Genomic DNA, 23,999 nt, shown 5'->3' on the forward strand with positions numbered 1-23,999 from the left:
TGTGTTCACAAAGCCCTCATATACACACATATTGAAATTCTGGAGCTCATGAACATTTTTAATTACAGCCTAGGATGCAAGTGACTCTGCCAGGAGAAGGTGAGAGAGAGAAACACTTGATAACTGTGACATTTAAAATCTGCCTCATTTATCAAAAGCTGCCAACGCCGAGTCAAAAAGGGTCATTACATAGTAAACATAGATTAACTCAACTCTCACAAAACCCACACAAAATTGTCTGATAAATGATTTTTATTCCAAGAAAATTGCAGATGTCAGCATGCATCTCCCTGGGGTCTGTCTATTCATTTGCTTGTTTGTTACCTAATATCTGTGGTGGAGAATGCGAGCCAGCGTCGATGCTAAATAGCTGCCAGACTCAGCGTGTACATCCCCAGTCTACTCTTGCTATTGGTTTAATTTGTTACCAGGTGATCTTGTGTGGATGGATGCACCTGTGCCAAAATCACTGCGAATATCGTGCACTTTCACTTTTTTGTTACTGCAGACGGGATTTGACAAGATAAACTGAGGCGTTTGGGTTTTGCTTGGAAAATGTTCCAGTTAATTCCAAAACACATCAGATTATGACAGATGTGTGCATACCGCCAGAACAACACGTGCTTTTTTTCCTCACTCTCTTAAAGAAAAATAATGAGAAAAACAAAACGTAGTGTTGGGAAAATAGCAAACGCAACTGCAAACAGAGTCCCTTTGACATGATCAGCGTCCCAGGTGTGCACGAGTGCAGACTGCTTGAGCAGATGTTACATGCCGAGTCATATTCCCCCTTAAAAAAACTCGTTGCATGTGTGCAAACCCACACATACAGTTTTCTATCTGGAAGTGCGTATTTGGGGATGGAGTGAGTGGGAGTGCGCTGAAGATTGGAGGAATAAAGTCAAGTCGGCCCCAGGATATTCCTCAACAACTCGGCTCCTCCACCGCAGAAGCGACGGGACGCTTTTGAGTGTCAGCAGCTGGTGGAGGCACATAATGCCAGTGAGAGGATGCAACGGAGAGGGATCTGAGAGGAGGGATTGCATTTAATCTCACCACCATTTATTTTTAATAGCATGCAGCTGCTTTGTTCTGTCTTTGATCATCTGCAGACCAAGTTGACTGTAATCCACTAGAATTGACACCGAGAGTCATGCATTTATGAATAAATGCTTTTCCGACACTCGTTGTTGTCGACATCCAGACAGCCAGTGCTGCAGTCACCTGTAGGGCTCTGACTGGACATGCTCCTTCTGTGACACATCGTGTTTTTTTGTCGCACGAGTGGCAGGAGCACATTACTCCCTCGCCCAACACGTCACTGTGCAGAACGTTCAGCTTGCCGTTCAAAGTTTCAGCGTTGTCCGATGGGACCAAAGCTATCAAAAATGAATTGAGCACAAAAGCGTGCAGTTTCTGTATATTCAGTATGTGCAACCACAACATTCAACGTGCTTTTTCTTTTCAAATATATGAATCATGGTGAAATATAAAATGTACTTATTCGTGCGTAACTACTTGGATCCTCTTATCTAGACCTTCACCTGAACGTGCGACACCTTTTTATTACCTACAGTGTAACGTCTCCTTCCTCACATTGAGCTACAAAGCCTTGTATACTGTAAACTCCCGCCTCTCTACTGCTGGTGTTTTCATGTGGAGGAGGTAGCTGCAGGTAAGGCCAACATTAGCTTGTGTCCTCTCTGTGTTCAGGTTGCCATGTACCTTCTTGTAGCTCCAGTCCAGGGGCGTGTCCAGGGAGTGGCCTGGGGTGGCACATGCCAGCCTTAGAATCTGATTGGGCACCCCAGGTGCCACACCACTAAGTACCAGTGAAAATTGACTTTAAGGTAAATATGTAAATAGATTGTTTGAAATACTTTGCTGAGATGTACTTTATTGATTGTAAGATTTCAAGCTAACTGTTTCCCCTGCCCATGGCATAATGGTTCTAAGGTAGCTTGAAAAGGCCAGATGGATTTGGCACCGTGGTTGGTCGGTTGATTGCTTGTTAAGGGAAATCCGTGCCCCAATGTCATGGATTGTTTGCATTTAAAAAAAAGATAAAAATTCAGAGCTCTGCAAAAAAAAAAAAAAAAAAAACCTAAAAAATAACATCCTGAGTGAGTGACAAGGCAGAGGTTCTGTCTGAGCCCAAAACCTTACAATTAATATTATTTAATATTTTTTTCATATTCACATAAGTAGTATTAAGAGTCCCACTCAACTCCAGTTGGTGGCAGTAATGCAGCAAGAAGTGACTCGCTAACCACCACAAAAGAAGAAGATGAAGAGAAAAAAATGGTGATTGTGCAATGTGAAACTCAAAAATTCACTAGAAAGTAAATAAATAAATAAATAAACCATTTGTGTAAATAAATAAATAAGCATAACCATTGGTGCCACCCATGAATAAACAAGTGCCCCACATGGGCCACCCCATTTTAAAAGTCCTGGACACGGCTCTGCTCTAGCCAGTTCTGTATCGACAGTTTGTTAAAAAGTAGCTTTCCTAAATCTAACATTGTTGCTGTAACTTTGTAGCCGTGTAGCTGTCCTGCACATTTGTGAATTTAGTCTGGCCACAACCCAAAGACAATGCGTGGGGCGGCATCTACGGTTGTCTTTCACACTCTGCCTGCATGCTGCTGGACAACAAATAACATGACGTACTAATTGCTATGGATGTCATCAGGTCAGTCCGCCATACACCGTCAAAGAAGACGCAACTACATCCTTTTTCTAAATACATGACTTAAGTTCCCCTATCACAGGGGTAGGCACTCCGGGGCCTCGCGTGCCGCTATCCAGCATGGTTTATTTTGTGTCCCTGTTCCAACACACCTAATTTGAACCCTCAGGTGAGCCTTCTGCAGAGCTTAGTGACAGCTGAATCAGGCGTGTTTCAACTAAAACGTGCTGGAAAGTGGCCCTCAAGGACTAAGATTGCCTACCCCTGCTCTTTCTGCTCTTGACTCAAACAAAAGCTCAAATCTAACAGACCAAAGTTGATGCCAAAGCTGTTTTAAACAAACCACTGCCATCTTTGTTGTTCCGCCCCATCGCAGTAAAACATTGCATTGAGGTCAAGATTCTGGTATTCACATCCAAGTCACTAGCAGGGACGGTGCCGCCTTATCTATCATCACTGCTGCAGAAACACGCCCCCTTGAGATCACTGCGCTCCACTGCCAACAACCCACTGGCTGTTCCACGATCTAGACGTAAGAGTCGTGGAGATCACACTTTTAGTGCATTTGCCCCAAAATTGTGGAATGGCCTTCCACTGGGATTAAGACTCACAACTACACTTGAGGCTTTTAAAGCAAAAATAAGAATGCGTACAGACTCACAGCACCCTGTCAGGCTGATCTGATTGTTTTAACTCATGTGCCTGGCTTTTGTCTTTGTTTGCATGTAGTTTTTAGCTAAATTAAGATTTCATCTGATTCTTTTGGTACTTAACATGAATTCATGTATTGTACTTTTTACTCCTTATGGTGTATCCCTTATTATTTTCATGCTTGTTAATTTTATACTGCTGTGTTCAGCCCTTTGGGCTGCCTTGGTTGGCAGCAGGAAGGTGCTCCATTAATGAATGAATGAATCACATCGTCCCGCCCACCAATCCGATGGAGCGCTGAGATTGGCAAAGGCACAAGACTGCTCAGGCCTGCTGAGGCTCCCATAGAGCTCCGGGAGTTGACGTCACTTCTTCCGGCATGCAACAGTTCAAATCGAAACGGCGCCATCTTGGCAGGCAGAAGCCGGCAGCTGGACTATTTGTTATCATCAGAAAACTCAATCAGACAGGAAATATGGTAGATTCCTGTTGTGCCCCAGGATGCAGAACAGACACGGACAACATAAGGAATGAGCCATCTACAGGATTCCCCAAGATCCGGAGCGCCGCAAACGTTGGATCATTGTAATAAAACGCACTAGTGACCGGGCTAAAATGAAGCTGTGGGATCCCGAGAGTAAAGGTTTTCACTTATGCAGCGACCACTTCATATCAGGTACTTAAACCAACGTTTCCTCAACTGTGTATGGTATTTATTTTAAATGCTTTTATTACGATTCTTAGTGGGCTTCCTAAACTTATTTAGGCGTGGCTTTTTCTGTCTTATTACTCACAGCAACAAGTAAACGACACGTAAAACGTTGCCTCGTGAGTTCTGCGTGCTGCCGTTTACGTGTTTTATGATCACAGCAATTAACCGGCTAAGCTGTATTTAATTTTTAAGCAATGGTTGATCAATTGTCAGATCACACATAAAAAGCATTTTGGATTGCTATTATCTGTCTCACCGAGACAGATCTCAGACAGATCCTGAGACGCTCCTGCCTGACATATTTATTTTATTCATGGAAAACAATCAAACTAGTGATTTCTCTTGGCGTTCAGTTTATACATTCAAACAGCACAGCACTCTATTTAAACTACTTACATGTAAATCTGTTATTTGTCCATCCATCCATCCATCCATCCATTTTCATCCGCTTATCCGGAGTCGGGTTACGGGGGCAGTAGCGTCGAGAGTCCCAGACTTCCCTCTCCCCAGCCGCCTGAGCCAGCTCCTCCGGGTAAATCCCAAGGGGTTCCCCGGCCAGGTCCGGTAAGAAGTCCGCTCCGACAGCTTCTGGCGTTTTTAAAAAGTATCCCAGGGGCACGGTAAGGGTCGGAGATGTTTAGTCTATTTAATTTCTGACTATATAAAATTATTTATTCGGTTTTAAAGTGTGAAGTAAACTCAGGCGAAGTAAAATTCAAGCCGATCCCGTTCACGTTCATGTTTACATCCGTGTTTGTTAGCTTCTTTTACCTGCCAATATGGCGTCTACTGACTGAGAGTCACGTGGGGTCCGGAGCTCTATGGAGCGTGGCAGAGCAAAATCATTTATCTTCTGCTACTGTCGGTCTAGATTTCTAAGCTAGTAACTTTGTGCTCAGTGCAAAACGCGTAAATGCCGGATCCCTAAAGTGGACGTCTTCAGCTCAGCTCAGAGTGATGCGTCTCTTCTTGTCTCTGACAACAGGAAGCTGCAGGAGGAGTCAGAAGATTCATAAGAAGAAGTTCATGTAGCTGCAGAGATCGTCACTAAAACTTGACCGGTGGTTGATAAGACTATAAAACACGCCTGGAGGATGGTTTTTAACACTTTTATGTGCTGCAGAGTAAAGCGCTTTGGAGTCCTCTGACTCTGAAAGGCGCTATACAAGTACGAGTTGTTTATTATAATAATATTTAAAGACTTGTCCAGAGTTGTTTCCTGTTCACTACTGTAGCCATATTACATTGGCTCGACACCGACCTGTATTCCGTTGTTGACGTCCATCCTGTGATAGTTTTCTGAGAGTTTCATGAAAAACTTTCTATCGGATATTTTGCAGAAGATTGCAGACACGAGCAAGCTCTGTTCTTTCACCCTTTGGTGCTAGCTGGCTACAACCTTTTTAACATATTTAAAGTTAGTCAACAGGTGGTTTTAATCATGCCAGGGTGCAAAAGCGCTGATCGCAGCAAGAATATGTGAATAACTTCCAGATAGCTGACATCATTTTGGATAAAAGTAGTTTATGAACAGCGTACTAGACAAGAAGAGCAGGTGATTGAGAATAGCTTTAAAAATCTTTTATTTTTATTTAGAATGCCATTTCCGTTTTTAGTGTGCATAAAAAAGGAAGTCTCATGTCATTCTTGTCCACGCGTGGTTCTGACTGGTCTGCGCTCGGATGCATCTGGAACCAACCGTCACACAGTGAAAATGTCTTCCGTTGGGATGAATCAGAATTCCAGATCTTTCGGCTCTGAACTAAAAAAAAAGAATCATATAAATCATTTTCTGCAACAAGTCTAAAAGTCTGGGTCTTTGTTGATACGGTGGTGTCTCAGCGCCCTTGACAAATGTCGTGTACACTTTGGCGATGGCAGTGTGAATGAAGAAAAACACACTAAGACTTCTGAGCAACAAAGGCAGCCTTCGAGATGATTTCTGTTCACTGTCCCAACGTTTTAATAAACGTGTTGCAGGCCTGAAACGCTGGAATTGATGTGTATTACCAACGATGAGGAGATAAAAGAAAGAAACCTTGTGGATTCATGCTGCGTTCAATGGGATAAAAGTCAAATGGAATAAAAATAAATAAAACAGCTTTATAAAAAAACGTTTCCCCTCCACCATCCTGTTTCTGAGTTGTTGTAGAAGAAGGAGCCAACATCTATAAAATTGTAGAGTTAATCAAATGTTCAGGGTCCTTTCATCTTTTCATGGAGTTTTCTACAAACACGTCGCATAGAAAGGAAGCTTTCTAGGGGCAAATCCAGGCAAGAGCAGGAAGAAAGCAAGTCACAGCCACTGCAGCGGCACACATGTCGCAATGCAACTTTTCCTCAGAAATCCATCTTTTTAAAACTTTTCAAATGTGATATTTGAACCACAATGTCTGCGCGTGGTTTTGTGGAGTCTGCTCTGAAATCGTAAAAGCATGGCTTTAACTCTAAGCTTTAACAGCTGCACAGTAACCACGCCAGCCTACTGTACACTTTCCACCGGTCCCCTACCGTCAACATTTATGAATGGGGTCTCTGCGCCAATAAAGGTTATTTTCTGATCTGTGCCATGGATTGAACATACAATGTTTGTGAATTTTAAAGACACATTTTGATGATGAGAAAATGCTTATTTTACCAGGCAGCAAACGTTAATTTAGGTTTTGAAAAGACCCATCCATTTATCCATCCATTTTCTTCCGCTTATCCGGAGTCGGGTCGAGGGGGCAGTAGCCTAAGGCGAGAGGCCCAGACTTCCCTCTCCCCAGCCACTTGGGCCAGCTCCTCCGGGGAAATCCCAAGGCGTTCCCTGGCCAGGTGAGAGACATAGTCCCTCCAACGTGTCCTGGGTCTTCCTTTAGGTCTCCTCCCGGTTGGACGTGCCCAGAAAACCTCACCAGGGAGCCATCGTGACCAGATGCCCGAGCCACCTCAACTGGCTCCTCTCGATGTGGAGGAGCAGCGGGTCTACTCCGAGCCCCTCCCGAATGACCGAGCTTCTCACCCCCTCTCTAAGGGAGAGCCCAGCCACTCTTCGGAGAAAACTTACTTTGGTCACTTGTATCCGCGATCTCGTTCTTGGGGTCACTACCCAAAGCTGGTGACCATAGGTGAGGGTAGGAATGTACTTTGTTTACGACATGATCACTGTTGTTAAGCATAAGACGACTCCGAGTGACAACAACTGACTGCAGTGGGGTGGCGGGAGATAGATGAACACACAAACTGCTTGCAGAACTCTTGTTCTTCCTGCAAGTTATTCTAACAAATTTAAAGGACAGAAAAAGGATAAGACAGCGTGAGCTGACGCTTCCTCTGGACCAGGATATTTTACTCCTGCTTTTAATGATCTCAGACGCAAATGTGCACTTTTAACTGTATTTCTAAAGATTGACATTAAACTCAATACTAAATCCTGTGTGAGATGAAACATGAGCCCACGCCCAGTGCACTTGCTGCCAAGTCCATGGAGAGGACCTCGACATTGCCGACGTGTGCTATGAACACTAACGCAACAATACAGGAACAGTGAGAGAGTGAGAGAAATGAGAGGAGAAAATATGCGCCAGAGACGGCAGACATGAAAGGTGTGACGGAGCAGCTGAAAAGGACATGAAAGGAAGTGAAAATGGTGAGAGACCCCAAAAGAGAGAGAGAGGATCAGGAAGGGGGTTGTAGATGGTGCTGTGAGATGTCCAAGCAGAAAGGTAGGCATGTGGGTGGTGCACTCTCTTTGGTTTCCGTCGCTAGGGGCCAAACAGCACAGGAGAATGTAGAGGGGCTCATTTAGTTCCCTCTGAAAGGAAAGGCCAAAGCTCCTGCAGACTGTAATGTCTGTGATGAAGCCTGCTGTTTAGGGCTGGACTTGGAAGGATGGCACACCTCAGGGAGGTGTTAAATGGGAGTCATGGAGGGGGCTGGAACTGGGACGGAAACACGTAGTTCAAGGTGAAAGATCAGAAGTGTGAAAGACAACAAAGAACTAAAAGAAAGACAGCGGGGGAGTAGGAAATGTGTTTGGCTACTGTGAGTTTGAGACTCACTGGCATCACTGACGGCTCTAATATTTAGTTTTGTGGTGTTAAATTGTGAGCTCTTCTAATGAGCTTTCCAGGCTGTTGCATGTTATGCTGAGGGGAGAATGTGTCACTTGGCTGTGCTTATCCAAGCAGAGGAGGTAATAAGAGCGTAATGGGGAAACGGCGGAGCTGATACAATGAAAACAGGGAGGGGAGGTGTTGGGATTCACAACACAACTTGTTTGGCATCTCCGAGAAGACGTTTCATAAGTAGTGTCATCTGTAGCGTAAAAATGTCTAATTAAAAACGGTATTTTTACGTATTTAGCATTTTACCAGCTGCATTCAACTCTCTGTAACAGTAGCTATGGTTGTGGAGAGTTGGGTCACATTTTCACAAGTTATTAAGGAAATTCTGATGTTTTATAGAAATGTTTTAAACATAAATCAATATAATATTAACAGCAAGATGTAGAAATGTGTTTAATGATCAACTTTACTCGCATTTTAATACATTTGCAGTGGTCTCTAATAGGAATGTAATATAAGTCCCTTTGATTGTGCAGTTTGGTGTCTTTTCAACCATCAGTGATAACTTCATGTGCATGTTCATTAATAAATTATCTAAATTTCCACCAACTCACCATCTTATCATCAAACGTGTGACTGAGGTGTTATATAGGTGGCCTCTAAAATGCACTGCATAGTTATAAGTGGTTCTATATATGACATTTATTAAATTTATTAATATATTTTAATCTATATTTATGTAAAAAATATTTCAAGTCAAACAGGGGACACAGAGTTTAGGACACCCAGTTTTTATCTGGGGTTAATAGCGCCAAGACCGACACGTCTGCATGGTAATACGCAGAGGTTATTTTGGTTTTTTAATTAATAATCAAAAAGGTACTTCAAAAAAATTTGCAAAGTTAAAGAGCAAGTCACCCCCTACTAGAGTATTACTCAACTCCCACTTCCTGTTTGAAAAATGCAACAAATGCTGTTGCCTAGCAGACCGAGAGGGCGGAGCCACTAACAAATACACACACATACGGCATTGTGACATCACAATGTACCATCTAACATCATAGTGTACCTCTTAGCCAATAGCAATGGCAGATTTAAATTCAAATGCAGTGCTGAGTCTTTGCCTGACGATGGTGCATCGCTGACAGTTTTAGGCAGATTATTTAAATTTTAACTAAGGTTAACTAAGTGACAAATTACTGACTGAACGTGTCTACAGAGCAATTAGACACTCATTTATGTAGTTTACCAACAAAAAAAAGTTGATTTGAGGGTGACTTGCTCTTTAATAACTACTTTAGAAAAAAATGCTACCAAATTAAAATTCTCAAACTTACCTTAAAGACCTTTATTTTTCAATGAAACACTGACTTTATGATCCAATTAATGCAAGGGCACCCCAAGGGGTGGCCAGGGGTGGCCATGGCCACCCCTAGAAAATTGCTGCTCCCCCAGGAAAAGCCAGTGTTAACAAATCATATTACTGTTCAGTCAAACCATATATTGATCTTGTTTATTCAAGACATAATTAGAAAACAAAATAAAAATATCAGAATTAATGACTAAAGAAATATTCAGAATAAAGAAAATACATATGTCTCTGCTGCTCACCATTAAAAAATAGTTTTTATCTCCATAGTTTATTTTTTTAAACAGCAACAGGTGAATTAACCCAAAAAATAAATTTAAAATTTAATTATGGATAACATTTTAAATAACTGAATTGTATATTTCTGAAATGTTTGTGTTTTTAAAATGTATACGTATTGTTATTTTAATAAAAACGAATAAAGGCACAACGCAGTGCATCGCCAAAGGCTAAATTCTCCCAGCGTTACCACAATGACCAATTTGGTGTGCCACCCAAAAAATGTCTTTGGCCCCATCTGGCCACCCCAATCAAAATTTTGTGGAGGCGCCCCTGAATCAATGATTTCTGTTTAGTTAAAATTAAAATAGCTAAGTTTGTATGTATACATACAAACATCCCTGTTTTAAAACTAATATTTGTTTCTTTTTGAAAGTAAAATTTTTTGATTAAAACTAAATAGAAATCATTGATTTGATCAGGAAGTCAGCATAATAGAAAACTAAAGATTTTCAAGGTCATTTTTGTTGTTTTGCTTACAACAAATTTTTTAATAGCAATTTCTCAAAATTTGCTTAAAATTTTTTAAGCACCTTTTTTGATTAATTAAAAAATACCTCTGCAGGTACACTAATAAAGAGCCTATTCTTTACACATCAATGTTTACATGTTAACGTATTTACCATCTGCCTCATTGGATGTATTAGCCCATAACAAAGCTTATGCATGTCAGATGCAGACTGCCAGATAATGATGTTGTGGTCATGGTAACTATGGAAACCTTTGTGGTTTTGATTGTGTCACTCAAAGGACACTCTGGAGCAAGTTGCTACAGATGTGACAACAGTTGATTAGAAAATGTTAAACCTTTAGCAAACTTAGCTAAGGAAAAACGTCACCTCAAGAGTAATAGCTCATAAAGTTGTGTTGATCTGTACTTGTCACCGCCGAAGGAGGAGTAGTGACACGTACTAGTGAAGAGGAATAATGTTCCAGGACCATCATGTCAGTTTTTCAGCAAGAGGGCCAACCTTAATGACCACATCAATCTCTCCTACCTGCTATGAATCATAAGCCTTTCTGAAAGGACACGTGAGACATTCCTGTTTTAAACGTGTAGACTTGCGCTAAAATAAGTCTAATTACAGACTTAAACATCAACACACCTTGTTTTTCACTTTTAGTCCTCATTTAAAGGATGAAAAACTGTTAATGTTTGTACTTTCTGAGCAGTTTGATCAATTTGTCGTTGAAAGAAAACCCCCTGTTCTATTTTCACTTTTGCAGTGTACATCTGTGCTCATTTATCTCTAAGAGCTTCTATCCTTATGTTGTCGTCAAATGAAAAGCTTTTCCCAGAACGATAGTAAAAGCTGCTGATTAGTAAACAGCTGGCAAAAAAAAAAAAAAAGAAACCGGGCATTTGTTATGTTACACACCAATTTAGATATCTATCTTTTTCCACATCTGGACTGAAGACTCTATCAGACTTTCTCTAAATGCACAAAGTGACCCGACCACCTAAGTATGAAACGCAACAACAAACAAATCACACCTTTGCTTCTTTACTTTTGTCTTCACTTCATGATAAAAAAAAGACATTGACAGCTGAATCCAACAGCTGGAGAGAGATATATATTCAAGCTAAATGAAAAAAAAATAGTTGGCATTTAGATGTGGATTGGCGGAAGTATGAAAAAGGGGGAAACCAGACTAATCTAAATGTAACATCCTTTCGTTTGCAGGGAGCTGGTGCATTTCTGCTGCAGTCACCAGCTCATCACCAGTTTATAAACTTGTCCAACAAATCTTTGACAAATTAAAAGAAGGGCAAAGCAAGGGTTCAAAGGAATGACTATAAAAGAAAAGTGTGCTAGCTAGCTTCATTCTTCTTCTGTTTGTAAAACATGGAAATTTTTTACTGAAAGAACGAGCTAACTGCTCTTTCGAAAACAAAGCAGATAACTGCTGATTCATGCAAAAGTTGTTTAGGGCTTTTGTAGATAATTACATGCAAACTGTAACGTGCACATAGCAGGTTCAGCAAGCTCTTCCAGTGCAGCCTGGATTCACTTCAAGCTGAAATATCCAAATGAGTAACTTTAAAATTTATGTACATTTTTTAAAGACCAAGTTCACTTTTTTTCGATCTGCAGTGGTCTCTAGTATAAATGAATGCCTTGTAAGTCGATCTCTGTGGGGAAAAAAGCTCTGGCGCTCCTGTTTCAGGAAGTAGAAGTGAGCCAGTGCAGAGGGGAGCTGAAGAAGGATTTGGAGTCTTACACTGGGGGGACACCAGCCGCGGCAGCGCCGCGAAGCGCCGAGAAGCGAATCGCTCACGGAATTCAGCCGCTGCTCGCCGCTCCTCAGTTCAGATCAGACGCGGCCCAGTCGAGGCGCGCCTCGGCTCAGCTGTAGTTTCTCTTTTATCCACACGGCGTCCTCCATTTCCTCTCTGCCTTTTCTCAGCTCTTTTCCTCTACGTTTGTGTTTGTACGTGTGTGTGTGTGTGTGTGTGTGTGTGTGTGTGTGTGTGTGTGTGTGTGTGTGTGTGTGTGTGTGTGTGTGTGAACCAATGGTATGAGTTGTTTCTGCCAGTTGAATCTCTTGGAACCCGCTCCAATTCTGCAGCTGTATCCTAGCAGTTTCTTCTGAAATGGGTACGTATAAACAATCATGTTTTTCGGGGGTCGTACAGCTCCTTGTGTTTCTCAACTTCCATAATTAATTTAAAGTCATCCATCTTAACTGCTTGCCTCAGATTTCCTGCCTCTCTGTCCTGTTTGCTCCGGTGAAAAGACACCCAAAACCACACCCCCTTCACGTGGTCACACACACACACAAGTTTGATGTGTGTGTATGTGTGTGTGTGTTCGTGTGGTTTTTCTGCAGTGTCTGATTACGAACACATTTGACTATTGCGGAATTTTATTTTGAAATGCTTTATTTTGTCAAATTTACCGGCCTGCCTCTTATGTCTAGGTTTGACTTCCTGCCAGAATTCACGCGATTCACTCGCGGCTCGCGAAAAAATAGAGCCGACGCCGAAACGATCGCTGCACGGCGCGGGCTGGAGAGCCGGCGCGAGGCGATTCGCGGTGCTTCAGCGGCCCATGTGGTCTATAGAATAGCTTAACAAGGGCGCCGAATGAAGGCAGTCCCATTTTCGCTGCGCTTCCGTGGCCGGTGTGTCCCCGGCGTTACTTCCTATTTCAACATCTAGCCTCTGATTGGCTAACAGCACTGCAACTCTACCACTGACTCTGTTTGCTTTGCAATGTTGACGTTTTATCTCCACAAATAACACAAGCCTGAACGAGTTAATGCTGTGAAGTTGCTAATGCTAACGGTTAGCTCCTACCGCTCTCTCCTTGACGCTAAACCAACAACAGGCTTCTCTGTTGCGAGCCAAGATGGGTGAGTCCATGAATGAGAATTTTCAAAGTGACATAGATCTGAGTGGGTTTTCTAATCCAGGCTTTCCCTGTCTGTTTTCTATCAGTGGCTAACGAAGGACGTGGGGATGGAAGACTGTTTTCACGTTCAGCCTGCATGTTAATCTCTGAGTGGCCGATCACATTTGTAAAATACATTTTCCCAGTGAACATGGCCCTCAAGTCAGAAGAAATCCTCTCTTGGTCTGTTGTGATTAGCCGTACTCATCCAAAGAAAGAACAGGAAATATAATCTTTTAATTTTAATGCCGTATTTGAGCAAAGATTACAGAAAATGTCAGTGTGGTTTAATTTTATTGCTATGGCTTACAGAAGGGATCGTGTGTAAAAACCACAGACGTTGCTCAGAAGAGCCACCAAGTATTATTGCATGGTCAGTTTTAGTAAAAATTAAAATTAAAAAACAATTTCTCGAACATGTGTGACACGTTGTCTGGTTGGAGCACAATGAGAACACACTCTGGTGACTGCAGAAGCAGATTTTATTTTTGATGTCGCTGCCGTGCAACACACCTGCTTTTGGCTTTGCCCAACTTCAACAGCTCTACTGTAAACGACTCTATTATCCATCAAGCTCAGAAACAATTTGTGTTATTGTATGGGCACTTATGAGTGCACGTGCTCAATGAAGTTAATGATAGCTGTGAGTGCAAGTCGAACAATGCATTAACACACCACCGTGTTGTGAATTGGTGAGTGCTGCTGATAACCATTAAAACAAAATAGCAGTCTGAGATGAGCATCAGCTGAAACTTCTGCAGAAGAGGCAGAAAATGCTGCAGTACAAGAAAAACATCATTATAATTGAATCAAAGTTAATCAAATTTTGTACTACAGCCCCGTCAGCTATTAAAGACTAATATTGCAGGTTTTTTAGAACAAACCATCTGTTAGATTTTAAATTAACAAAAACAAAAGTGGTCTGAAACGTCCGTTATTTGTAATTTAGGTTGTTTGTGGTACGTTTTATCCTGAGCTTCTAGTTCTATAACTCTAAAAAACAGTTTCAGTCCCTGTCACACTAATGGCTCATTTATAAAAATATCTGAGAATAATTAAGAAAACTCTATCTTCTGCATTTCTCACTCTAACTCATTCTCATTCTCCATCCTTCTAGCACTCCTCCTCCTCCGATAGTGTCACAGTCCATATGGTGCTGCAACACTGTTGGTCTCCTGTGGCCACACTTCCCACGATGCATCTGCGGCTCTGGGCTTTCGATGAAGCCAATAGGCTGAGAGCACTGTGGTATCGACCAGCCACCGCCTGGTGTGAGGTCAGCTCAGTGCAGCACTGGAGTGTGTCCGAGCAGCACACACCACTGACTTTAGGTCTATCAGGAATTCTGACAATCAATCCTCAACTTTCTGCTCTTACCATTGCCTCCAAAGATCATTTTATGTTGTGTTTCCTTTTTTCAAGCGCCGGTATCCATTTTGAAGGCTGCTGTTGGATATTTTTGCTGTAAGATTGATCCATTTCTCTTAATTTCTCAAAGCTTCACACAATGAGACAATTTCAATCTTTGAAGGCAATGCTGCACTTTGAAAACATCTCCTTGGACTCTCGTCTATGTACGTTTAATCGCTTTTGAGCAGAGCTGAGGTGCTATTCTACTCTCCTCCACATTTTTGTGTTGCTCGGAGCCGGCTTCCTCTCCTGTCTGTGTCCGTGTAGAGAAAACAGAGCTTAGCAGAGATCAATCCCATTGAGTCTGACTCCTTTCACCAGCCAAGGATCGATACTTTCTGTTTCATGTCCCTTTGCACAGCGCACACATGCACGTTTCTAAACAGACACAGCACAGTCAAAAGCAAGCTGACCCACCCCCTTAGAAATGACCTATCGGCCTATCGGCTAGCTCGCTCATCAGGGGATGCAAAAGTTCATTATGACAGCTTTGGTAGGGAAAAAGATCTGCTGTGGTGCTCTTCTGCAAAGCAGTATCAAAATCATATGTTTTGCAACTCTACAGATGGAGCTCATGCAGCCTTGAATAACAACAGAACTACAGAGCTTTTACAAAAGCACGCAGCAAAATGTGTTGATGTGCCATAGAAGACGTGTTTTCATTGTCACATTAAAACTCCATATAGCCCAGCCCAGACACATGCACAAAAGACCTGCACTGGCTTTGCCAGCTGCTTTATTTGAGATTCTAGTTAGCATCGCTGCACACATATTAGCTCTTTTCTCTGATGAACGTGTTCTATGTATCGTGTTTGCATCTGGTTTATGAAGAGGAGTTGTGATGAGGGTGAATCAGAAAACTGGAGAAGGTTTTGGCAAAGTTTTCAAGCCTTTTCTGTAAATCAGAATTTTATACTTGACTTTTTCTCAGTTTTCTTTAAGTAAACTGGAATCCAGTTTGACTGTGGATGTGCACAAATTTTTTTATCATGCATCTCAGCCCTATGAAGGCCCAGTGACCCACTGCTAACTAAACCACTATAACATTTTGTGATTAAAAATGTTAAAGGTGATTACAAAAATCAGTTTATATAATTGAAATGTTCAGCCATCCCCTTGTATTGGTTGTAAATGTAAGCCATGTTTCTAAAAATTTGAATAATCATAAATAAGAGGCTGTGGGTGTTGGTGGAAAGTTCCTGAAATAAAGACTTGTTCTGATTAAACAGAAGAGCAAACATCCAGTCACACTGCTGACAGATACAACATATTTCTGCTGTTTTAAAACTCCAGTTTCCAGCAATTATTTCTAGTATTTCACTGGTTTACACGCTACTGCTTTACAAAAAGAACACCAGTATCCCCACAAACCAGAGGAGGAACAAGTGGATGGAGGGATCAGTGGATGGATGGATGGTATGGATCAATGTTGGATGAATGAATGGATGGGTGGATGAATGGATGGGTGGACAAAAGGATGGATGGATGGTTTAATTAGATCAATAATAGATAGATGGATGGATGGATGGATGGATGGGTGGACAAAGGATGGATGGATGGTTTAATTAGATCAATAATAGATGGATGGATGGATGGACGGATGGATGAATGGATGGATGAATGGATGGATGGACAAATGGATGGATGGATGGTTTAATTAAATCAATATTAGATGGCTGTATGGATGGATAGATAAAGGGATGGATAAATGGACAGATGGGTGGATGGATGGTTTATTGAATGAATGTTAGATGAATCAATGGATGGATGAATCGATGAATGGATAGATAGGTGGATGTATATTTTGGCAGAAATATGATGCAACCAACTAGGTTCTACTTGGATGAACCAACAACCTAGTAATTAGGTTGTTGGGTCATCCAACGAGGTTATTATAATTATCACCACAACCTACTCAAAAGAACTAAACCATCCTTATTGATTGATTAGGTGTATAAATACACAACAGTACCGTCAGATCTATTTTAGCTGATTCCAGTCAATCCAAACTGTTGCTGGTTGTTTGCGTCCTTATTATACCTTTACATACCTTTCAATGCTATCAATGCTTTTCAGTCATTCATCTACGTCGTAAAACGAATTATGCTTTCTATGTCACGCACAGTTGAAATTAAGCTCTAAATGAGGCTAAATAATTATGGGATGGGTGATTAGCTCCACAAACCCACCTTGTCTGGAGTACTCCTCAGCCTCATGGTGGACCAGGTCGGTCACACAGCCGCCATAATGAAGCCTCTGCTCATGATCGAAGGCCTTGAGCGTCTCGCTGGAGCTGTACGACTTCTGCGTCGGCACGCGACACTCATCCGCATCCAGGGAGGACGTGTTGTACTGGGAGTCTTTGGAACAACGACTTCTAGTCAAAGAGCGGTGCCTTCGGTCCTTTAGGTCCATACTGAAGCTGGGTGAAGTGGTGAGTATCAGAGAGGCTGGAGGTGGATGTCGAAGAAACAGCAGAGAGATGGTTGATGGAGAGGCTTCGTACAGGGCCTCCTCGATGTCACTCACTGCTTCAGTCACCTGGAAAACAACACAAAAAATGAGGAGAAAAGATGGAGAGGGAAGAAATAAACAATGACAAGTTGGTTTAAAATTAACAGAAGCTCTGCTGAGGCTCACTCATGCCTCGCAGTCCCTGTAGACAAAACAAGGCAGAGCTGGGACCACGAGTGGACATTTGAGCAACCAGGCAAATATACAACTCATCGGAGTATTGATGCAGGCTAAGTAAGGCTACTGTGGGAAGAAACAGAGCTGCCAGACCTGTGGTCCGTAGAGATAGTCAGCCATCGATCGTGCTGATGAAAAATAGTCATCCAGCATCCAAATCTATTACATAAAAACAGAAAGCCACTCAAACAGGTTCCAGTCTTCATGAACGCACGGCAACCACGCACGAATGCAACAAAAGTGGACGGAAAGGCAAAGAAGACAGAGTAACGACGCAACAGACTTATTATCTAGATTAAAACAAGGTAAAGGGCAAAGACAGAAAGGAGAAAACAAGGCAGCCGGATGCAACAGGAAGGATGGAGGAGGAGGAGAAATGACTTGAGGGCATTGAAAGTCTCTCCCTCATTATCAGAGTGAGAATGTATCTGGCTCCCTCAGAGCCTGTAAAGGATAATCAAACACCCCCAAATGAATACACTCACACACCTACTGTACACAACAAACACACACTGATGCCGCTGTGGCACGCTGGCAAAAGATTGCACCACCTGGGTTGACGGCTTAAGAAAAACCACCTGTGTAGCTCCACATGTGATGCTGGACTCGTCCATCCCTACTGCAACAGCCTTTTCACTTCCTCCACCTCACATGGGTGGGTGCAGATTGCATGTGATCATGATTCTAATGAAGCCTGATGCCGGGTCAGTTTGTTGAGTCGGGGAGCGTTCAGCACTGCAGAAGAGAGCTAAAGTTTAAAGCACGACACAAAGAAAGATGCAGCTCTGGTTGACAGGAACAGTTCCAACAGTTGTCCAGATGTGATATTCATAGTAATAAATGGGTCGTCCATGGTTGGGGCTGAGATGTGTCTGGCCTACCTACTGCAAAAATAAAAAATAAAAATAAAATAAAGCTCTGTGTTTGTTCAAATACAAAGGTGTTTTCTGAAGGACAGTCACCATTTGATTGTGACTATGTAATGTGGCTAATTGCATGCTCCAGTGAGAGTAGGGGGGGTGGGGGGTGCAGGTTACAGAATGTGAGTCAATCCATTCAACAAGGGCTCATTTTCAAATGCTTGGAAGGTAGTACTGAAAAGTGCCCTGCTATGTCCACTGATTAACAGCAGGTATTAAGTCTCATAAAGAGCTCATTATTCCTGGGCATCCATCACACACGCTATTGGGAGTTCAGCCTTAATGTGTTCGTACGTCGAATGGACAACGAGGACAGGATGCTGGCTCAGGAGACGCGGGGGACATCCTGACCGGTGTTGTGCAATAAAGTGCTAACAATAGGCAAGCGTTGATCGGATTGTGCAAAATAGCATCGAAACTGTTGAGTGTTTGGTAGAGAATGATTAGTTATGACTGTGTTGGAGGATTAGTGGAAATAATAAATATGCAATCATTAAGGAGCTGTTAACATTTTTTTCCTGCCAAAAAGTTTTATGAGACATTCAGAACTGAGTGTTTCTTGTTTTTTAGGCAGTTTTGTGTGTGTGTGTGTGTGTGTGTGTGTGTGTGTGTGTGTGTGTGTGTGTGTGTGTGTTTAATAATGACTTAAAATTGGAAGATGCTGCTGCTGCTCCAGTTTCTACACATTCAAAATGAATCCAGACTTCCTGTCTGGATGTTTATGACACCAAAGTGGTAACTTTGCTGTCACTATGCTCAACAGCTTAGGTCAAAGTAAAAATATTCACTAAATGGTTCATTTACAACTACAATCAAAGTGTCTTTAATCACCCAGAGAGACCATCATCCATCGATCACACAACAATCATTAAATTGGTTTTCACGGCTTGTGGGAAATCACCAAATCCCAAAACAATTCCAGGCCAAAATGGATTTTGGATGAGTGTAGATGTACAGCAGTAGCTTGACCTGACAAACAGAGCTGGTCTAGTGTAATTGTTCTAGAAATTCTGATGCCTTAGCATTACTTTGTAAACATGTGTTGTTCTGCCTGGCGTCATAAAATAAAACAGGTAAACATGTTTTTCTCTCAAACGTGTCTACACTGCAAAAACTGATGTCTAAAAAAGTCTTTAAAGCCTTGTTTTTAGACATTTTATTTTATTTTTATTGTATAAAGAAGAAAAATAGCATTACTAATATACGTTATGGAGATGGATGTAATTACACTGCAAAAACTGATTTTTAAGAAGGTACTTTTTTAATCGTATTTTCTGTAAAAAGGTTTTAAATCAAATCTGAAGAAAAATAGCACTACATAAAATGAGGTAAACATATTTTTAATATGATCCAAATGTACTTGTTTTCAGAAAAAAAAAATACAAAGAATGACACTAGTTGCCTGGCTGGAAGTCTTTAAACTAGCCTAAAATCTAAGAATCTAAACTTAGATCGTTTTGTGAGTTTAGCAACGTTTGCAGATGTTTTTTTTTATCAAACAAGACAATTTGAATCATGTTTAAGAATATTTACATGATTTCAAGTAATGCAATTTTCTTGATTTATTACGAAGAAATTTTTCTATTAAAAATGTTTCATTTATTCGAATTCAGTTCTAGCAGTGTTCTCATGCTATTTAGACCCATCTCAGTACAGTTTCTGTTATTAGAGGCCTGACGTCATGTAAAGCAAACTCTCCTATATTTATATACACATCCTTAACCTCCTGAGACCCGATTATATATAATCAAAATTTTTGACAAACTTCTGAAAACAAGGAAAATAAAACTTTTTAAACCTAAAGTTAACATCAAGTGTCTCTATGTAATAAAACAGTGTTAAGTTGATGAGAATAAAATATTATAGTGCAAGAAGTCACACACACAGTGTCCACATGTGGACACAGGGTCTTTGGAGGCTAAAATATTTATTTGATCTCTTTAATTTTTTGTTTGTTTGGTTGTTTTGGGGAAACTGCATTCTTACTATCTCTTAGCTACCCAGTCTATTGAACAAACACACTATTTCTCCAAACTGAGGCGTCCCATGATGCCATCTACAACGGGAACATTGTTATTGCCTGTACTCTCGTTAACTAGCTGTTAGCTTATCAATCATGTGCTCTATAAACTCAGTTTCTCCAACCTGAGGCTCTTCAGGAAGATATTTCCTCCTCTCTTGCTAATCCCTACGTATCCATGTGCATGCATGTACACCATTTATTTGACATTTAACCTAAATAAAAACTGACAGCTGGAAGATTATGGCCTTCAATTGGGAAAAACACCAAATCTATATCTGAACAGAAGTGTAATGATGTCTGAATGTTTACCTTTTACTGTCAAATCCTCCACAAGCAGCTCTGGCGAGCATTTGGATCCAGAACATTTGTGTCTTTGTAGTTTTTATGATTATTTGTTCAAAGTATTCATCAGCAAAGCAGCTTTGGCACAGAAATCAGCAATATGATTCATTAGGATATAATCAGGCTCTATTTTCTGTGGATATATGAAGGTTAAATGCATGAATCAAGGATGTTTGTCTTTTGATTTTCAAAAATGAGCAAATGAAAAACTGAAGGATTTTGAATAAAAAAAAACATCTTTTGTTATTGCTACATTTTCCCACCACACTCATATTAAACTGTTGTTTGTCATGATGATGTTAACAAATATCAGATAAAGAGCTAAAAGATTTTATTGAAGATATTCACTCATTCATCAACCTAACCGCTTATTCCTCACTAAAGTCACGAGGTGCTAATGTCTAACTCCATCAGTCATCTGGCAAGAGGTGGGGACACTCAGAGACACATGATCAGTCTGCACTCGCGCACCATCGGACAATTTAGAGTCCAATTAAACCAACATGCATGCATTTGTTTGTGTGAATACACATTTTTTAAAAGTCTTCATGTTTTGACCAGAGGCCCGAGCCACCTCAACTGGCTCCTCTCGATGTGGAGGAGCAGCAGGTCTACTCCGAGCCCCTCCCAAATGACCAAGCTTCTCACTCTATCTCTAAGGGAGAGCCCAGTCACTCTTTGGAGAAAACTCATTTCGGCCGCTTGTATCCGCGATCTCGTTCTTTCTGTCACTACCCAAAGCTCATGACCATAGGTAAGGGTAGGAATGTAGATCGACCGGTAAACCGAGAGCTTCGCCTTCTGACTCAGCTCTCTCTTCACCACGACAGACCTGTACAACGCCCGCATCACTGCAGATGTAGCACCAATCCACATATCGATCTCACGCTCCAGTTTTCCCTCACTAGTGAACAAGAACCCGAGATACTTAAACTCCTCCACTTGGGGCAGGACCTCATCCCTGACCCGGAGAAGGCATTCTACCCTTTTCCGAATCAAGACCATGGTCTCAGATTTAGAGGAGCTGATTCTCATCCCACCTGCTTCACACTCAGCTGCGAACCTCTCCAGTGAAAGCTGAAGATCACGTTCTGATGAAGCCAACAGGACCACATCATCTGCAAAAAGCAGAGACCTGATCCTCAGGCCACCAAAACGGATGCCCTCTACACCTTGGCTGCACCTAGAAATCCTGTCCATAAAGGTTATGAACAGAATCGGTGACAAAGGGTGGCCTTGGCGGAGTCCAACTCTCACTGGAAACGAGCCCGACTTACTGCCGGCAGTACGGACCAAGCTCTGACACCGGTCATACAGGGACCTAACAGCCAGTATCAGAGGGCCTGGTACCCCATACTCCCAGAGTACCCCCCACAGGGCCCCCCAAGGGACATGGTCAAACGCCTTCTCCAAATCAACAAAACACATGTAAACTGGTTGGGCAAATTCCCACGCACCCTCCAGGATCCCCCTAAGGGTATAGAGCTGGTCCAGGGTTCCACGGCCAGCACGAAAACCACATTGCTCCTCCTGAATCTGAGGTTCATCAATCTGATGGACCCTCCTCTCCAGAACCCCTGAATAGACCTTACCAGGAAGGCTCAGGAGTGTGATCCCCCTGTAGCTGGAACACACCCTGCGGTCCCCCTTTTTAACTAAGCGGACCACCACCCCGGTCTGCCAGTCCAGTGGGACTGCCCCCGATGTCCACGAGATATTGCAGAGCCGCATCAGCCAACACAGCCCCACAACATCCATAGCCTTAAGGAACTCTGGGCGGATCTCATCCACCCCCGAAGCCTTGCCACAGGGGAGCTTTTTAACCAGCTCAGTGACCTCAGCACCAGAGATTTGAGAGGCCAACCCAAAGTCCCCAGACTCTGCTTCCTCACTGGAAGACGTGTCGGTGACATTGAGGAGGTCTTCGAAGTATTCTGCCCACCGATCCACAACGTCCTGAGTAGAGGTCAGCAGCACACCATTCCCACTATAGATGTGTTGGTAGTGCACCGCTTTCCCCTCCTGAGGCGCCGGATGGTGGACCAGAATCTCCTCGAAGCCGTACGGAAGTCTTGTTCCATGATCTCACCGGACTCCTACCATGCCTGCGTTTTTGCCTTGGCCACCACCCGAGCCGCGTTCCGCTTGGACTGCCGGTACCCATCAGCTGCCTCTGGAGTCCCACAGGCCAAAAATACCTGATAGGACTCTTTCTTCAGCTTGACAGCATCCCTAACCGCCGATGTCCACCAGCAGGCTCAGGGGTTGCCACCACGACAGGCACAGATGATCCGGCAACCACAGCTCCGGTCGGCCGCCTCAACAACTGAGGCACGGAACAGGGTCCATTCAGACTCAATGTCCCCCGCCTCCCACGGAACATTTTGGAAGTTCTCTCGGAGGTGGGAATTGAAGCTCCTTCTGACAGGAGACTGCCAGACGTTCCCAGCAGACCCTCATGGTACGTTTGGGTCTGCCTGGTCTGACCGGCATCCTCCCCCACCATCTGAGCCAACTCACCACCAGGTAGTAGTCAGTTGATAGCTCTGCCCCTCTCTTCACCCGAGCATCCAAGACATGCGGCCGCAGGTCAGACGAAACAACAAAGTAGATCATCGAGCTGTGGCCCAAGGTATCCTGGTGCCAAGAGCACATATGGACACCTTTATGTCTGAACATGGTGCTCATTAAGGACAATCCATGACTGGCACAGAAGTCCAATAACAAAACGCCACTCGAATTCAGATCAGGGGGGCGTTCCTCCCAGCCACACCTCTCCAGGTCTCACTGTCATTGCCCACGTGAGCGTTAAAGTCCCCCAGCAGAACGAGGGAGTCACCGGAAGGAGCGCTTTCCAGCACCCCCTCCAAGTTCTCCAAAAAAGGGTGGTTAGTCTGAACTGTAGTTTGGTGCATAAGCACAGACCACAGTCAGAACCTGTCCCCCCACACGTAGGCGGAGGGAGGCTACCCTTTCATTCACTGGGGTAAACCCCAACGTACTGGCACCAAGATGGGGGGGCAACTAGTATGTCCACCCCTGCTCGGCACCTCTCAGTGGGAGTAACTCCAGAGTGGTAGAAAGTCCAACCCCTCTCAAGGAAACTGGTTCCAGAGCCAGAGCCATGCATTGAGGTGAGTCCGACTATATCTAGTCGGAACCTCTCAACCTCACACACCAACTCAGGCTCCTTCCCCACCAGAGAGGTGACATTCCATGTGCCAAGAGCCAGCTTCTGTAGACGAGGATCAGACCGCCAAGGTCCCCGCCCTCGACCACCACCCGTCACGCACTGCACCCGATCCCTTTGGCCCTCCCACTAGTGGCGAGCCCATGGGAAGGGAGACCCACGTTTCATCTTTGGGCTGTGCCCGGCCGGGCTCCATGGGTGAAAGCATGGTTACCAGGTGCTCGCCAACGTGCCCCACCTCCAGGCCCGGCTCCAGAGGGGGGCCCCGGTGACCCA

General features: G+C 43.0%; 1 protein-coding gene across 8 annotated transcripts in view; it reads right to left on the minus strand.

The window, feature by feature from the left end:
* tenm2a (teneurin transmembrane protein 2a) overlaps positions 1–23,999 on the minus strand; it is a 374,562-nt gene that overhangs the window by 230,426 nt on the left and 120,137 nt on the right. For all 8 annotated transcript variants that reach the window (XM_054738553.2, XM_054738565.2, XM_054738550.2 and 5 more), the window contains one exon: positions 16,747–17,098. In XM_054738553.2, the coding sequence (XP_054594528.2) occupies positions 16,747–16,972 (226 nt within the window). In that variant the 5' untranslated portion in view covers positions 16,973–17,098. The remainder of the gene's footprint in view (positions 1–16,746; positions 17,099–23,999) is intronic.

Source organism: Nothobranchius furzeri, chromosome 2 (assembly GCF_043380555.1).
Source record: "Nothobranchius furzeri strain GRZ-AD chromosome 2, NfurGRZ-RIMD1, whole genome shotgun sequence".
Classification (NCBI taxonomy): Eukaryota; Metazoa; Chordata; class Actinopteri; order Cyprinodontiformes; family Nothobranchiidae; genus Nothobranchius; species Nothobranchius furzeri.